Source organism: Lepidochelys kempii, chromosome 13, assembly GCF_965140265.1.
Source record: "Lepidochelys kempii isolate rLepKem1 chromosome 13, rLepKem1.hap2, whole genome shotgun sequence".
In the NCBI taxonomy this organism is placed as follows: Eukaryota; Metazoa; Chordata; order Testudines; family Cheloniidae; genus Lepidochelys; species Lepidochelys kempii.
Genome location: NC_133268.1, coordinates 31,380,924 through 31,399,910, shown reverse-complemented (window position 1 = coordinate 31,399,910; position 18,987 = coordinate 31,380,924). Strand labels below are relative to the sequence as shown.

Here is an 18,987-nt window from a genome sequence, read left to right as displayed (position 1 = left end):
AGACAAACACCTACAAGGTCTCTGTCAAGCATTCTTACAACTACAATACCCACTTGCTGAAGTGAAGAAACAGATTGACAGAGCCAGAAGAGTACCCAGAAGTCATCTACTACAGGACAGGCCCAACAAAGAAAATAACACCACCGTCACCTTCAGCCCTCAACTAAAACCGCTCCAATGCATCATCAAGAATCTACAACCTATCCTAAAGGACAACCCATCACTCTCACAGACCTTGAGAGACAGGCCAATCCTTACTTATAGACAGCCCCCCAACCTGAAGCAAATACTCACCAGCAACCACACATCACACAACAAAAACATTAACCCAGGAACCTATCCTTGCAACAAAGCCCGTTGCCAACTGTGTCCACATATCTATTCAGGGGACACCATCCTAGGGCCTAATCACATCAGCCACACTATCAGGGGCTCGTTCACCTGCACACCTACCAATGTGACATATGCCATCAAGTGCCAGCAATGCCCCCCTGCCATGTACATTGGCCAAACTGTACAGTCTCTACGTAAAAGAATAAATGGATACAAATCAGACGTCAAGAATTATAACAGTCAAAAACCAGTCGGAGAACACTTCAATCTCTCTGGTCACTCCATTACAGACCTAAAAGTGGCAATTCTTCAACAAAAAAACTTCAAAAACAGACTCCAACAAGAGACTGCTGAATTGGAATTAATTTGCAAACTGGATACAATTAACTTAGGCTTGAATAAAGACTGGGAGTGGATGGGTCATTACACAAAGTAAAACTATTTCCCCCCCTACTGTTCTTGTCAACTGCTGGAAATTGCCCACCTTGATTATCACTATAAAAGGTCCCCCCTCCCCGCTCTCCTGCTGGTAATAGCTCACCTTTCCTGATCACTCGTTACAGTGTGTATGGTAACACCCCTAGTTTCATGTTCTCTGTGTATATAAAATTTCCCCACTGTATGCATCCAATGAAGTGAGCTGTAGCTCAAGAAAGCTTATGCTCAAATAAATTTGTTAGTCTCTCAGGTGCCGCAAGAACTCCTTTTCTTTTTGTATGGCAATTGTAAAAAAAAGTGTGCCATATTTTCAGTCTGGGGCAATTTTTTGGTGCAATTTGGTTCTGTTAGAAGCCATCTTCTATTCTTATCTATGTTTAAGGTGATGTTATACAAGCACTTTATCTTATATTTCACAAGGGATAAGGACAGCTACCCCTATAGATAGCAAAGTGTTCAGAATTCAGACTGAAAATATGGCACACTTTTTTTAAACAATGAGGGTAATTAGCCATTGGAACAATTTACCAAAGTGGTGGAGTCTCCATCACTGGTCATTTTTAGATCAACACTGGTTCTTTCTCTATTTCGAACAGGAATTATTTTGGGGAAGTTTTCTGGCCTGTGTTATAGGGGAGGTCAGACTAGATGATCACAATGGTCCCTTCTGGCCTTGGAATCTATTAATCTATAAAAGAGTGAAATGTGCACATACAGCAAGATAGGAACTCCCTTACAAAGTCAGGGACTTTTCAGACAGACTGCAGTCAGAGTAACAAAGTGGCTATAGCCGCTGAATCTGAGCAATACAGGTACTGTGAATTTGAGAGCTAACAAGGGTAGGAGTCAGAGAATGTGTGTTGTGTCTGTTACTGACTCGCTACCGGCAATCAGCAAGGATTCCTTTCGGAAATTATGCCCGGAGATCACAATTTGTAGCTGAAGAGTTGATATTCCAAGCTTTCTAAGATTCACATGCAGACTCCAATTTTACTTTACAAGTATTGTCAAGGAACACAGCACTAATTAAATAACAGAAGATGAAAGACTAGTACAAGCAGTTACATTATGTAATCATGATTCATTCTCCTTGCCCCTTTCCTGAAAAACGAAAGAGCGATCAAATAAATGCAACTTTGTGGGTCATTTGTTCAAGGGGTTTCTGATACACAATCCTGCCTAAAATAAGCAGTTCACACTATTTTCAGACTCATGACTTTTTTGGTGCTTTGATGGACTGTTAAATTTATAGCATTGACTGCCCCCCATCAGCTGTTAGATCAGACCAAGGTCAACTTCAGACATATTTCAGGAGTTAGTGCACTACAAAAGTGTCATTGTCAATAAATAAGTCTACTTAAACAGGGAGGGAGGGTGAGGACACAGGGGACATGGCAACCTTTATTTACTTAAAAAAACCCTCTATTGAACTGCTTTTCCACCTTTATAAAACCTCTAATAGCATGTTCAGAATCGGGGGAGCTCTAGCTCCAGGCAGTACCCTGGGGACTGGATGCTGTTTCCAGGAAAGGCTTATGAAGGCTGTGTGTTAAGAGCTGATGGAGAGCTACACAAAGGTAGGCATTTGTACTGCACACCACAAAGTTTTATTGATCCTTAAAAACCCAGGAACTATGGTTACATATTGTTGAGTTCCATTTAATGGTACCTTATCTGCAAACTATTACATACACAAGCTACACTAAAAGAACATTAATGCTGCAGAGTCAATCCCTCTGATTATGAAGTGTCAGAATTAAGAACGCACAGACCATAAACTGACATCTTTATATATATTTTGATAGCCTAAATACATGATCCCCTACTTCTTTTTTCCCCCTAGAACCCTTTTCTCATTCAGTGCACAGGACAGACAGCACTCACTGAATGGGAAGCATCTCAGGAAAATCTTCTTAACTGTAAGAACAGTAGGACAATGGAACAAACTGCCCAGGGAAGTGAGGAAGCTCCTTCACTGGAGGTTTTTCAAAGAGGCTGGATAACCATCTGTCTTAGATACAGACATAATAAATCCTCAAAAAGAAAAGGAGTACCTGTGGCACCTTAGAGACTAACAAATTTATTTGAGCATAAGCTTTTGTGAGCTACAGCTCACCTCATCGGATGCATTCAGTGGAAAATACAGTGGGGAGATTTATATACGCAGAGAACATGAAACAATGGGTGTTACCATACACACTGTAACAAGATTCAGAGTGACAGCCATGTTAGTCTGTATGAGCTGTAGCTCACGAAAGCTTATGCTCAAATAAATTTGTTAGTCTTCAAGGTGCCACAAGTACTCCTTTTCTTTTTGCGGATACAGACGAACACGGCTACTACTCTGAAACCTGACAATAAATCCTGTGTCTTGGCAAGGGGCTAGACTAGATGACCCTTGTGGTCCCTTCTAACCCTATGATTCTAGTCAATATTTAGCTTCATCATTCAAATCCTTGTTTACCACATGCCATTCAAACCCTGATTTGAATAATACCACCTAACACTTTTCACCAGTGGATTTCAAACAACTCTACAAAGCTCAGTACCATTATCCACGCTTTACAGATCTGAAATAGAATTTTTAATAGTCTCAAGGTCTTTTCTACAGCACTAATCACTGTAGCCTCTAAGTGTTTCACAAACATTAAGGAATTTATCTTCAAAATGATCTTGTGAGCTCAGATAGTATTATCCCCATTTTACAGATGAGAAACTGAGGCACAGACATGTCAAGTGTCTGCTAAATCTAGGTGCCCAATTTGAGATGCCCATGGCCTGATTATTTTTCTAGAGATCTTAGCATTTCATAGCACTTTCAATATTCAGCACACTGTTCTTTGACTTCAGTTACAGTTGTGAGTGCTCAGCATTTCTGCAAAAAAGATGCCAGGTGTCTCAAGTTGGACTTGCAAAAGAAGTGAAACATGTGATTAGTGCCACCTATCAGAAGTTTGGCTGAAGTGCCTTACCCAGCATATCTCAAACTTTGTGGTAGGGGCAGGGGCAGACTCCAATTCTCCAGGGTGGCATGCAACTGCTCTATGACACCATCCTTCCTTTCTGTCTAAGAAATCTGTCTACCTGGGCGTTCTCTGCCAGAGACCATCATACTACTAAGAGCAGACACCTGACATGCCGTGGTGCTGGGTTAGAGACCTTCGCCAAAACCTTCTTGGAGAAAATCCAAGATATACAGGAATTCAGGTTATCTTGGATTTGTCTTGTGGTCCTGGCACCATCCCCACAATTTGGTCAAGAAAAAGTATGCTTTCTAAGTTGATGCTTTTCTAGAAGAAAGAATCTCCTGACGACTCTGGAGGAAAAGCCCAACAATACTAGTGCTTCCCTTTCAATAACCAGGCGACTAGGTGTAACTTGATCAGGTCCAGATGAAAGAGAGGACCCTGGGAGAGGAAGTCTTGTCTCTTTGGGAGCTGTAGTGGTGACCGCAATCTCAGCTGTGTTAGATCTGAAAACCAGGGTCTCCATGGCCAACGTGGGGTTACCAGTATAACTGTCGCCTGCTCTCGTTTTATCATCTGGAACGCCTTCCCTAATAATGGGTAGGGAGGAAAAGCACAGAGGCCCTGCAGCCATCGGTGCAATAGGGCATCTGTTCTCATAGACCTGGGGATGCGCTCATGCTGTTTGCAAATAGGTCGGTTGAGAGCAGGACAAACAATCAGACAGACAATTATCTCAAAGCCTTCTTGATTCAGGCACACTCAGTTGTTCACCTTGATCCTGCTGAGCTGGGCCATCTTCTGGTTCAGGTCTCCCTTTATTTGAACTGCCTTGAGGGAAAGGGGAGAATGCTCTGCCCACTACATAATTTCTATTGCTTCAAGATGAAGTTCTTGGCTTCTTGTTCCCCCCTTGGTTGTTCACTTATGCGATCATGGTCGTGTTGTCTGACTGAATCAGGATGTGGCTTTCCTCTAGGCTGGACTGAAATCACCATAGCGCCAGCTTGACAGCTTTTATTTCTGAGAGGTTTATGCTATGTGTCCTTTCTTCCAGATTCTGCCCCAGGTGTGCTCCGCAGCCCTCCAGGGCTGGCATCGGTTGTGAGGACCAAGGGATCTGGAAAGCATATGACCACACATTTGCCATTTCAGGAGTTGGTCACCTGTGACAGAATCTTTACTTGATCTTTCCTGCATTCTGGGGAGCTGTCCCATGCTTCTAGGACGTAGCTTAGAAAGCACCCGATGTGTAATTGCATCCATGGAGCGATCTGTCTGCATGTTACTAGGAGGCTTAATAGCTGAAGGCTCAGTGCTATGATGTCCTCTTGCAGCTCCGAAACAGAAAGAGGAGATACTGAATCTTCTGGAACCTTCCTAGAGATTGATAAATCCTTGCTAATGAGGTGTCTCTGTCCATCCCCAAGTGGATTATTTTGGTGGAAGAAATCAAAGAGCTTTTCTTGATATTGACAATAAAGCCATATACCCGTAAGAGTCCAAAATCAGAGACCAGTTCTGTGTGCTGTTGCAAGGGATAGAGCTCTGATTAAGGTGTCATCCACGAAGGTGCACAGGTGGATCCAGTTACCCGAGTCTGGCTATGATTACCACCACCATCTTTGTGAAAACCCATGGGACTGAGAACAAGGCAAATGGAAGAGCCAATATTGATGCTGCTTCCTGCCTAGACAAATCTTAAGAACCTGTGATGACAGTCTGACTGGAACATGGAGGTGTGCATCTGCCAGATCCATTAAAGTCAGAAAATCCCCCTGGGACAGGGATGACACTATAGAAGTTATGGTCTCCATATGGAATTTCATGTTCTTCATCCACTTGTTGAGCCTTTTGAGATCTAGAATGGTATGGATTCCCTTTGTACACTTTTGAGAAATAAAGATTAAGTATAACTCTAAAAATCTCAGGGAATGCTCCATATTACTCCCATAACCAGGAGGTGAGAAATCTTGTTCTAGATTAGAATGTGCTTTATGCAGTCATTCAACAAGAGACAGTGGATGAAAAACAGATAAGGTGGAGCCCGTAACTCATGGGACTCACTATGTCCCTGGTGCACTGGTCTGTGGTTGAAGCAAGCCAGTCCTCCAGGAAATAGAAAATCCTGCTCCAAGCAGAAACCTATGTGGTCATTGTAATAAAGAGACTCTCAGAGCCATAGGGTTCCTTTGTCAGCTTTCACAGAACATCAGGGTTGGAAGGGATCTCAGGAGGTCATCTAGTCCAACCCCCTTCTCAAAGTAGGACCAATCCCCAACTAAATCATCCCAGCCAGAGTTTTATCAAGCCTGTCCTTAAAAACCTCAAAGGAAGGAGATTCCACCACCTCCCTAGGTAACGCATTCCAGTGTTTCACCACCCTCCTAGTGAAAAAGTTTTTCCTAATATTCAACCTAAACCTCCCCCACTGCAACTTGAGACCATTACTCCTTCTTCTGTCAAGGTCAGGCTTGACAAAGCCCTGGCTGGGATGATTTAATTGTGGATCGGTCCTGCTTTGAGCAGGGGGTTGGACTAGATGTCCTCCTGAGGTCCCTTCCAACCCTGATATACTATGATTCTATGATACTTTCCAGGCCCCTAGTAACAAAGGATGTTAGGCCACACCTAGTAGTTATAAAAAAAATTAAAATCAGCAGGCCCAAATAATTTGCACCTACGAATCCTAAATGTTGTCTGAGGAGATCACTGGCCCACTGGTATTAATTTATAATAAATCTTGGAATACCCAGTGGAATTCCAGAAGACCAGAAAAGTGCTAATATCGTGCCAATGTTCAAAAAGGACAAATAGGATGACTTAGGTAACTACAGACTAGTTAGCCCGACATCAACACCAGGAAAACTAATGGAAAAGCTGATATGAGATTCAATTTTAAATTATATTCCTATCATTTAATTCATGGCAGTCAACATGGTTTTATAGAAAACAGGCCTTGTCAAACAGAAGAGGAAGTTACAGAGCTTGTGCAGTAACATTGGTTCTTCGAGATGCATGTCCCTGTAGGGGGAGAGAGCAGAAAAAACACACAAAAAACAGGAAGATGGCTCTGTTGATTTCATATAGAAAGTGGTGGCAACTTTAGGGAAAAACATGGGATACGGCCTCAGAGTTACTTTGTCTTTAGAAAAGACTGTGTATGGTAGGTGTGCCATTAGGGCCACTATTTCTCCTATGCGCCTAGCTGAGGTGATGGCAATTAGCAATGCTGTCTTCATGGACAGGTGTATGACAGAGTAAATTGCCACTGGCTCACAGGAAGACCTAGTCAAGGCTCTGAGAACTGGGTTAAGATCCCAGGGTGGAGCAGGTAGTCTCACATGTGGGAAGAGATTCTCATCTCCTTAAGGAATCTACACATCAGCTGGTGAGCAAACAAAGTATCCGTCTACTTGATGGTGGAAAGTCATTATGGCTGTGAGATCTACCTTAAGGGAGCTTAGAGTTTTGACCTCTTGAGGTCTGAAATGTAGTGTAAAAACAGAGTGGGAAGGAGGATGAGGCTAGGTCTACGTGCTTAGAATGACACCAAACTTGGAATATTTTCCATTTTTGTGGGTAAGTATGTCAAGCGGCAGACTTTCAGCTGTGGAGCAACATGTCTTAAAGGTAGAATGCTCTTGTGAGGTGAAAGTCTTGGAACCAAAGAGGACCCAAGCGTGGGGGCGGAGGACCTGCAGGCTGGGGTAAAGGATCAACCTGTCATTTGAGAGAGCAGCTGAGGAATGGGCCGAAGAGGAACCAGAGGACATATTGCCATCTGTGTCAGGTAAGGGAACCAGACTTGTCATGGCCAAGAGGAGGAAATCAGAATAACTCTTGCCTCTTCAAATTTTCAACAGGACCTTGGATAGAAGAGGAAACGGGGGAAAGGCATACAAGAGGTCCCAATCCCATGGGAGGATGAGGGTGTCTCCCAGCGACTGTTTCCGCAGGTCAGCCTTGGAGCACTAACGAGGACATTTCTTGTTCCAGTAAGTAGCGAAGAGTAGTCGGGGTTCCCCAAAGGGCGAATACGTCTCGAAGAACCTTGAAGTTCAGTTCCCATTCCTGGTCATGAGAAAAATTCCAACAGACTGTGGGCTGTCATGTTCTGTATCCCTGGTAAACAGACGGCTGAGATGAGCATGTTGTGATGGATACACCACAATTCCAAAGTTTGAGTGCTTCCTGCAGAGGGAGGGAGATCTGGCCCTGTCCCCAGAGATTTATGTAAAACATACAGGTCTTATTGTCCATCATGACCTTTGTGTGGGTGTTTTTGATGAATGGCAGAAAGTGTGGACAGGCATTCCTGACTGCCCTTAGCTCCAAAAGACTGATATGGAGGGTCGCTTCTGTGGAAGACCACTTGCCTTGAACCTGGAAGTCGTGTAGGTGAGCTCCCCAGCCTATTAGGGAGGCATATGTCGTTAGAATCATTATCGGTAACAGTTGCACAAATGGAATGCCTTCTTGAATGTTGAATGGGACTCTTCACCAGTCCAGGGAGTGCTATACCATGGAAGGCAGTGATAGTTTGGTTAGTGTGCCCCTGTTTGGGTAACAGACAGAACTGAGCCACATCTGAAGATACCTTATGAATATCTGGGCATTTGGGGTGATGAAGATGCATGCTGCCATATAACCTAGCAGCTGCAGGCAGTTGCTGGCCAACGTTTGAGGGCTGGCCTGAAATGTCTCTCTGAGACTCGGAAATGTGGCGAGTCTGTGCAGTGGGAGGAAAGATCTGGTTTGTACTATGTCAAAGTCAGCGCCGATAAACGCTAGTTGCTGTATTGACATCAGTGTTGATTTCTGTAAGTTGAGCTATAGGCCCAGCTGTGCAAACGTGCGCATGGCAGTCTGGATGGCTCATACAGTCTCCTTGAACGAGGGAGCCCTGAGGAGGCAATTGTCTCAGTATGGGTAGATAATTCCTGATGTTCACAGGTGCACCGCTACAATGGAGAGAACCTTGAAGAATATGCTGGGTGCAGATGAGAGGCCAAATGGGAGTACCCTGGACTGATAAATGTCCTGCTTGAAAGAAATTTCCTGTGCAACAGTCATATCAATATGTGGAAGTAGGCAACTTCTAGGTCAAAGGCTGAAAACCAATCTCCTTGCTCTAGAGCTTGAATAATGGCTGCTAGCATGATCATCTTGACCTTCTGCGCCTCCATGTATTTGTTTAATGCCCTTAGATCAAGAATGGGCATCCAACCTCTCTTCGCCATGGGGATCAGGAAATAATAGAAGTAAAACCCTTTGCCTCTGAGTTGGTCCGGGACTGGTTCTATGGCCCCTAGACATAATAGATTATCTACTTCCTGGCGAAGTAGGTTCTCGTGAGAAGGGTCCCTAAATAGAAAAGGGGAAGAAGGGTGGGAATGGCGGAGGGACGTGAACTGAATGCTATAACCCTTTGAAATAATCTCCAAGACCCATCTGTCAGAGGTGATATTCTCCCAACTGCTGTGAAAGAGGGCCAGATGACTTCCGAAGGGGCACGAGAGGTGTATAGATAGCAGCCGATGTTGCAAGATATAGTAGTTTGGGCCCTCGACCAATTTGTCAAAAGTTCTTAAAAGAGGTGGTCTGAGAGGTCACGGATTGAGACACTGACTGCTTCCACTTTTGAACCCTGGGCCTCTTACGCTGCGGCTCATAAAAGCACTGAGATGGTGGGTATTGAGGAGGTTGTGACCTGTGCTGTGGCTATGAGCTGTATCTTCTCTTTTGTCCTGCAATGTAGATTCCCAGGAAGCATAATGTGGCCTTTAAGGTGTGGAGAGAAGAGTTTGTCTTCCCCACAAAGAGCTTGGGCTCTTCAAACAGTAGATCTTCCACCGTCATCTACAGCTCTTTGGGCAACCCGGAAAGGTGTAAGCAAGAAGCCCACCTCATGACCACAGCTGTGGAGACTGAGCAGGCCGTTGTATCGGCTGCATCCAATGCAGTCTATAGTGCCATTCTGGCTACTAACTGACCCTCTCTGGCAATGGCCTGAAACTGCTCCTTTTGTGTTTCTGGTAAGTGTTCCACAAATGCAAGGAGTTTCCCCACAATTAATGAAATCATATTTGGCCATGACAGCTTTAGTTTGAGACTAACTGCAATGTCACCGAACCAATATGCCTCTCTCCCAAAGTGATCTAGCCTGCAAAGTTAGATCCCCATTTACACTTAACTCTTGGAGAGAAAAAAAAACAAAAAAAACAAACACTTAGGCTATGTCTACACTAGCACTTTTGTCAGTCATGGGTGTGAAAAACACACTCTTAACCAACAAAAATTTCACCAACAAAAGCACTTGTGTCAACAGGAGACGTTCTCTCACCAATATAGCTACAGCCTCTCGTTGGGGGTGGTTTAATTATGCCAGCAGGAGAGCTCACTCCTGCCAGCACAGGGTGGTTAGCGGTTACACTGGAGACCATACAGCGGCACAGCTGCAGCGATACAGCTGTGCCGCTGTAAGGTCTGTAGTGTAGACATAGCCTTGGTTGATAATCTGAAGTATCTTGTTCAAAGCCTCAACTTTAAGGTGCTCTTCAAGAGAGGAGTATTGCAGTAGATTTTAAGACTTCAAGGGGAGCTTTGAAGGCAATAGAAGAGTTTGATTTTACAAGAGAACTAAGATTTGTACTCTCTCTGTCAACAATAATTCTCCTTTACCTATCACTGAGGTGGAGGATTGTGGGATGGGGAGAGACCTTATGAGGGCTGGAACAGTTTTGCTAACCTCAAGTGTTTAAAAATGAGTGATGCCCCAAAAATCATGAGGTTGGCTTAACAAGAAGTTTGAGGTTCTTCTTTGCTTTCTGGTTTCTGAGCCTTAAGGTGGCACTTGCTTTATGTTCCCAAGCTTTTCTCCACAATTATAAAGACTAGATAATTATTTTAAATTAAAGCTGAGATTCTCAGGCAATATCTTGATTCTAGCAGCTTGAACTTTAAGAAATACGCCAAAAGTTGCAAGATTCTCAATAAAATCATGAGAACTGGCAACACCATGGGAGCATTACCAGAGAGACCGAAAGGACAGACTTGTACCCTGCATATAAAGAAAAGAGCAGCCATTTTATAACCTTCTGTGGGCCTCTTGGAAGCCAGAAAAGGAAAACGAAGCCTTCCTTGCGGAAGGGAATGTGAATCACTCTGAATCTTCTCCCTGCTGCGTGGAGACTGACTGCACAGAATGAGGAGGGGCCCAGGGCTGTTGCTATTGGAAACAAATGACACACTACTTTCCGAAGACCTGCAGGATGACCTGGCACTGACGGGAACAACATAAGAACATAATGGCCATATTGGATCAGACTGAAGATTCATCTAGCCCAGTATCCTGTCTGCCAACAGTGCCCAATGCCAGGTGCTTCGGAGGGAATGAACAGAAGAGGTGATAATCAAGTGATCCATCCCCTGTTGCCCATTCCCAGCTTCTGGCAAACAGACGCTAGGGACACCATTCCTGCTCATCCTGGCTAATAACATGTCTCTGCATGACCCTTGCCTACTTGCTGGCTGGGAGCAGGGATTTCTTTCTCCTAGCTGCTTTTGGGGAGGAAGGTGTGTGTGATCCTTGCCTTCCTCCATGATTCAGGGGGACTGACTACATTAACACAAATTAAGTACTTTCAATTCATGCTAGCAGGGACTACATTGGGCAGTTACAACACAAGATTTTAGTGGGCCCTGCAATTCACATCCTTATAGTCGGCAATGCAGGCAGGTCCGGGGAGATATTTAGTTTAAAATATTTTTCAAATCTTGTGAAAAGTTCTGCTCCAAAGGGAGCCCTTAGAGTCTGCGGTCTGAGAGAGTCTAGAGGCAGACAATTCTGGCGAGTTCTTCCTGGAGGGCGGCCCTAAACTCCTGCATAGAGCAAAGATCTGGTCTGACTCCAGTTGCTATGGAGACAGGGAATGCCTCCTGGTGAAGTCTGATGTGAAGGTGACAGAAGATGTAATTTGCGTAGTTGTCTGTACAGCATGCAGCACAACAGGGCCTTGAACTTTTATTGGGATCTCTAGACATCATAGTCATGCTTCAGCTCTGTGGCACCCCAATCCCATTCTTGCTTCCTGTGTTACTCTTATACCCCTTCCTGAAACGCCTATGTAAAGAGAACAAGTTCTGTCTCTTAAGGCTTCCTATATATTGTTACACACTCGACAGCTCAAAATTTAAAATTGTATCTGCACAAAGTTATGAATTATACAATTTTCCTTGTTTACTGTTATAAGCCTTTTGATAGCATAGAAACTCTTTATTTTAGTCCCTAGACTGGTAAAAATTCTGTGCGTTAACACAGTCAGTCACTGTTGAGTTGACAGACCTACAAGGAGAGGAGCAGGGGACCCCCCCCTCCCAAAAAAAAATAGTCCTGATTCTTGTTTGCCGAACAACATCTCAACAAAGCAGTACAGATCTACACACAGTACTTTGATGCACAATTTTGAGCAGTATAAACTATTTCCCCTTGTTTATTTCCCCCCCTAATGTTCTTGTCAACTGCTGGAAATGGCCCACCTTGATTATCACTACAAAAGGTCCCTCTTCCTTCCCCCCCCCCCCCCCCCACTCTCCTCCTGGTAATAGCTCACCTTAACTGATCACTCTGGTTACAGTGTGTATGGTAACACTCATTGTTTCATGTTCTCTGTGTATATAAAATCTCCTCACTGTATTTTCCACTGAATGCATCCAACGAAGTGAGCTGTAGCTCACAAAAGCTTATGCTCAAATAAATTTGTTAGTCTCTAAGGTGCCACAAGTACTCCTTTTCTTTTTGCGAATACAAACTAACAGGGCCGCTATTCTGAAACCTATCCTCAGGTTGTTATCTCAAAACCCACCCTCCATATCTACACCTTAGTTTGCAAGGGTTTGTTTTCTCCTGTTTAGGAGATTCTGTTTTCTCCCACTCATGCTGTGAGCCCTTCTAAAGTAGTTTGCATAGGCCTATATACCAGTCATGGAGGAAGGACTCTCAGCTAGACTGGAGCTTGGCAGTGAACAATAATAAGAGAGGAGGTAATTGTAAGATGGCTGCCTCCCACAGAGATAGAGAGTGGTTTCCAAAGCCTGCTGGAAAGGGACAGGCTTATTTTTGTCAGACAGCGTTCATTACATGTGAGCTATGGCATAGATTAAGTGCAGTGAAGGGGGGGGGGGGGGGGGGAGGAGGCAGAAAAAGCATAAGACACTCAGGATTCTGTTACAAGTCTAGAAAAGTATATTTTTTACATTAAGATCCCACAGAAAGTTAAGTAAATTACATGACTTCCCATAACAGATTCATAGGAAATACCCCTTTGTAAACTCTCCTACAAGGACAGAAAAGCACCTGATTCTGGCCCTCAGTCTCCCAACTCTGCAAACTGGAATAAGCTCCTTTAACTTGAGCTAAATTAGAACTTGGAGTGAGTGTAAGCCCATGAGGCTGGAGCAGGCTTCTGTATAGATTCAACTCCCAAACTGCGGCAAATCTCAGTATAGACCATAAGTGAATCAGAACACTCCACCTGACTCAAAACTGGAGTCTCAAAGCAGCTAACACTGACTTCTCTGAGCTCCAAGAGAACTCCAACAATACATTTCCCTAAAGTAAAAACCTACTAATTCAGGACGAAGGCCTCTAACAAGAGAAAAAGCACAACCCTGCAAAACACACGCTGCAGTTGGTTTCTACCTTCCCATTCCTCCTTGGGACTTAAAGGATTTTAGTACAGGGGATAGATATTTTCTCTACTTACAAACAGAACTGTTTGCAACAGAAAAATTCTAGATTCCCCTGGGAATCCCATTTCAAGCAAACATCTGTCATGTATAACTATTTAATCACAGAGGATTTTGGCACAGAGAATGTTATATTAAGATGTGTCTAGAATATAAACACAAAATAACCTTTGTAAATCTTACTCAATAGTTGTCTGATCCAACACTCCTGTTACTGGGATCCCATAAAATTGTTGCATAGTGGCAACTGCAGACTGCATAGCTTTTCCTGAGTGCAGGGCAGACATTCGGCTTTCAGAGGGAAGCAAATAGCCGTATGCTTTTAGCCAACTCTGAAAAACATGAGAAGTAGAAAGCATTAATTATAATGTAGTCAGTTTTGAAGTTTATATATAAAAAATTGTTCCTTTAAACATTTTAAACTGGAAACATTTTTATGTGACCACTGAATTGTAGAAATGTATTGCCTCTTTTCCTCTTCATTTTTTTTGTCTTGACTGACGTAGTGAATTTGTGTCCGAGAGTAATGGGTTAATTGCACCGGTTAAAATCAACTATTTTGAGGGTAAGCACTATGCAAACTTTCCATTAGTGATGGTGAATTATTCATTATGAATAATATTTGTTGCAAATTTAGCCAGTTAGCACACAAATGACTTGTTAGCATGTCTTGCTTACTATGGAGACATTGGTAGCAACTCCTTAACTAAAGATGCTTTGTGATTTGCACTTTAAGCAGGAGTAACATCCCACTTGACACTTCAATGACTAGATTTAAGATAAAATTTTCTAGAGCATTTAAGTGACACTGTACTTTACATGGACCAGTTTCTCAAAGCTAAAAGTAACTAACAAAATTGACAGAGAAAAAAATTAAATAGAAAAGTGTGAACAAAAATGGGGAGTTGTTTAAGAACACTTTAGATGTTCTTAGAGTCACAGTTTCTCCATCATGATGATTTTTTTTTTTTTTTACTTCAGTTAAAAACCATCTTGGGCTAAGACAGAATATGAAAGCTGCAGACAGATAACAAATGGAAAAAAAGGGGAGGCAAATATGAATATAAAATACAAGTTAAGAAATGTAGGAAATTGATAAGACCTGCTAAAGATTTAAATGACGTGTCCATGGCCAACAGGATAAAGGAGAATTTTGTTTTAAACACATCAGGAACAAAAGGAGTCCTGACAATGGTACAGATGGCAAAGCGGACAATGACGCAGAAAAGACAAGTGTTAAATAAATATTTCTGTTCTGTCTTTGGAATAAAGTTGATATATCTCCTAATGACAAAATATTTTCTATTCCAACTAAAACTAAAGGAGGATTTTAAGCTTTTAAAGGCCCCCAACTCTCACTTATACTAAGGATCTGTCATGCAACAGAAACATTCTCTGTACTGAGAATGTTCTATGTACAGAGGACTTTCCAGTTGGTGCAGAGAAAGGATAAGGGCTCTACGCCCTGCACTGCTCCTAGCCCCAGTGTTGGGGCATGGCTACAGTGCACTACAGTATGGCTATTCACTGCTTCCTAGAGGCCATAAAAAGCAGAGGGCAAATTTGTCCAACCTATCAGCGAGTAGACACCTCACCTGTCTCCTGTAAGAAAGGTACTTCCCAACTATCTTTACCGCACAGACTGAATTTCTGAAAGTCACCAGCATAGGTGCCAACTCCATAGGTACTCCAGGAATCAAGCACCCATGGAAAAAAAAATAGGGAGTTCTCAGCACCCACCAGCCACAACTGTTTAGCGGTACCGCCGAACAGCTGTTCAGCAACTGGTGGGAGGTGCTCAGGGGACAGCAGAGCAACAAGCAGTGGGCCTCACAGGAAGGGGTGGAGTGGGGACAGGACTTTGGGTGGAGCACCCATGGGGAACAATAAGTCATCGCCTGTGGTCCCCCATCTCTTCATCCTGTCTCTCTCTGAAATAAAGCTCACCAACCCAACCCCATTACTTAAAGGCCCCCAGCTTACCCTACCCCGCAGTGACCTTACCCTGATGATGCAAGAACGCCCTTGCCCCAATCTCCTCTGCAGAGATCCAGTCCTTCCTGAACCACCCCAGTAAGGAGTCCCTAAATATTCCCCAGACTATACAGCTCCCAAATGCCACCAGCTTACATTGTGCCAACCTACATAATATTATATTCCCGCAACCCAAGTCGGACAAGCAACTTCATCCTGAACTCTCTACCCACCCTGATATAACACTCCCCAAGCTTCCCTAAAGCCTTGAACTACTGGCAACCATGTCCCAAGAACCCCCTTCAACTTTTCACAATGCAGGGAATCACACCTTGCTGTACCATCTATGACATGGTCTATGGTCTCGCGCTCTCCCAGCCTTAAAAAAAAAACACACCAACCACACACCCCCTGTCGTGGCATCCCTTGTCTCCTCCAGCCTGTGCCAACCAGGAACCCTTGTTTCCCATATCCTGTGCTCAATACCCAGCAGACCTCTCGCATTCCACACCAACCCCTTTCAACAGTGTAGCAGCATGCAGTTCTCCCATCCTATACTGCCTCATTCTCCCCATACAAATACGGAGGCATACGCACCATTCCACATCCCTCAACGGGTGTTATTTTATAACCCTACAACCTACCCCAACATCAGTCTCCATCTCAACGCAGGAGACCCTGCTCTACTCCCTGCTGCTGCAGGCTCCAGCCCCATATATGCATTCCCCCTCCACCCAACAAAGTACAGTGTGGGGATATCCATCTTTTCCACATCACAGAATGACCAAGCCCCGAAACACAGGAAAGGTTCTTGCCCAATTCCCATCATATTATGTTCAGTTCTATACAGGTTTACAGCATGATTTCAAAAAGCACACAGGACACAGATTTCTACTTCAGCACCCGTCTCTGTACACTGACCTGCAATGCTATTACAAGTACACCAAACCTGTATGGTCCCATTAAAAGCCAAAGAGAGCTGCTGTAATGCATCATTTCCAAGTCTCCCCCAAACCATAAAGAGTGCCCACCGACTACAGCAAACACTGGTGGATAAAGATGAGGTAGGAGACAATCAGGGAGAATGCAGTCACAGACCATAACGGTGGCAGGGAAGAAAAAGCTCCTAGTCTGTAACTGAGGGAAAAACCTAATGGCTTCAATGAAAACAGAGAGGAGAAACATCCAATAATTGACAGAAAGGGACATGCCTGTAAATCAATGGAGTAGTGAGAAATTAGGGTGGTTTTATTATTATTATTTACTACTTATGTTGTGGCAACACTAGCGATCCTGTATTTATTATACTGGGCACTGCACAAACAGCTAACTGAAGAGAGAGTCCCTACCCCAGAGAGCTACATAAAATGAATATAAGATGAATGATCATAGGTCGATACAAACAAAGGAGGCATATACAAGAAAATAAGACAAGTACAATCAACATTATAAGCAGCTGTTTGAGCACAGCAGTTTTTTCTTGACTTTTCTGTAGTTTTCCAAGCAAAAAAAAGCTTTAAGGACAGAATTAAAGGAGGATAATATGTGACCTTGTGGATATTTTATGAAGAAGTTCTTCCTCACACCAGAATGGGAAAAAGTGCAAAAAAGCTATTCTTCCACTTAGTCCCCTAAATAAGCAATCGGACATTCAAAAGAGCGCAAAGTAAGTGTCAGGAGCTACGAACTTCAACTATGAGTGCTAGGCCTCTCATTAGCAAAACATTTTGAAAAAAACATATCCTCTGTTCTATGCAATGTTGCTGCAACAAAAGAGATTACTTCACCTACCTTGCCTCTCTAGCTATTCTCTGAAACAGTGACTCTCAAGCTTTCCAGACCACTGTACCCCTTTCACAAGTTGGATTTGTCTTGCATACCCTCAAGTTTCACCTCACTAAGAAACTACTTGCTTATAAAATCAGACAAAAATATAAAAGTGTCACAGCACACTGTTACTGAAAAATTGATTACTTTCTCCTTTTTACCATATAATCATAAAATAAGTCAACTGGAATATAAATAATGTACTTACATTTCAGTATATAGCATAGAGCAGTATAAACAAGTCATTGTCTGTCCGACATTCTACTTTGTACTGAGTTTGCTAGTGCTTTTCATATACCTATTATAAAACTAGGCAGCTATCTAGAGGAGTTGATGTACCTCCTGGAAGACTTCTGTGTACCCCCAGCAATACACGTACCCCTCCCTGGTTGAGAACCACTGCTGTAAAATACATTCTCCTATACTCCCATACGTACAAAAACATAGAAATAGAAATATTTTTTTACGATCAAAGCAGTACTAACCTAAAGTACTTAACCAGCTGAGAAATTAACCCCAATTCCTCACATCCTGTCCTAAAATACCTTCAAGCAACTACCCGCACAAAGTAAATCACACGGGGGGGGGGGGAATCATCCTTTTCCATTAGTTCTCTCTCAATTTCTTCCCATGAAGGAAACACCAACTTTTCCAGGGCAGATTCAAAAATGCTGAGAGAGCCCATTGGCCACCCCAGTTCCCGGACCCCCGGGAACAGAACCACCCAGCCAGTCCCCCTGGGATCGGCCCCCACCACCTAGCGCCTACCGGCATCATCGCAACACCCTCAGCCTGCGCCCCAGACGGCGCCGGCGCCCCCACGCCCCGCCAGAGCTAACTCCCCTCCCCGCCGAGGGACGGCGGGCCCCGGCTCCCCCCGGGCTCACTCTCCCCTGACCGGCGAGGGGGAGCCCCGGACCCCTCTCCCTCACCCCGCTCGATGGCCTCAGGCCCGCTCGGTCAGCACCTACCCGGCCGCTGCTGGCGTCGGCCCAGCGCAGGGCGCAGAGCGCGGCCAGCAGGGAGCAGCAGGCCCTGGCGAGGCCCCAGCGGCCCTCCATGGCAGCAGGGGCCGTCACGGCTCGGGCCGCGCCGAGGGGCCACCGCACCTGCCGGGCCCGCCGGCCGCGCTGCTCTGCGCCTGCGCGCTAGCTCCGGGCGGGGCGGGGCGGGACCGGGCCGCCTCGCCCCCTCCGCGACCAGCGCGAGGATGACGGACGGGTGGCGTGCGCGCGGGGCCCGGCGCCGGGCGGGGACACGGACAAAGCGTGCCGCTCACCCCGCCCATTCCCCCGACAGCCGTTACCCTCGCCCCGCCCCCTTCCCACTGCCAGTTAGCCCCGCCCCGTCCCCTCCCCACTACCGACCCCACCACCCCTAACACCCGCCCCGCCCCCACCACCCCTCCCCACTGCCCGTAACACGCTCTCCGCCTCGCCCCCTCCCACCCCACCGCCCGTAACACCTGCCCCGCCCCCACCCAACCCCTCATTTCTGGCCCCACCCCAGCCCCCTGCCTCAGCCCGGAGCCCCCTCGCATACCCCAAACCCATCAGCTCCACTCCCCAGACCGGAGCCCCCTCCCCTATCCTAAACCCCTCATCCCTGGCCCCATCCCAGACCCCTCCCTCCCGTATCCCAACTCGCTGCCTCAGCCTGGAGCCCTTCCCCCCCCCAACCCCCTGAGAACGAGCGAGGG

The 18,987-nt window shown here is 45.0% G+C and overlaps 1 protein-coding gene across 14 annotated transcripts in view; it reads right to left on the bottom strand.

Annotated features, from left to right (window-relative positions):
• The window catches only part of MMP24 (matrix metallopeptidase 24), a 162,584-nt gene extending 144,030 nt beyond the window's left edge, over positions 1–18,554 (bottom strand). For 4 of the 14 annotated variants that reach the window (XM_073310034.1, XM_073310035.1, XM_073310036.1 and 1 more), the window contains exon 1: positions 13,671–13,761. Coding sequence is in view for 6 of the 14 variants with exons in the window: in XM_073310031.1 (XP_073166132.1) it covers positions 13,671–13,819; positions 18,260–18,349 (239 nt within the window). In the remaining 8 variants the exon portion in view is untranslated. Of the gene's footprint in view, positions 1–13,655; positions 13,820–17,496; positions 18,059–18,259 lie in introns of those variants that run through there. The other 10 variants (XM_073310037.1, XM_073310038.1, XM_073310031.1 and 7 more) reach the window with 9 other exon arrangements.
• Positions 18,555–18,987: the final 433 nt, after the last annotated feature.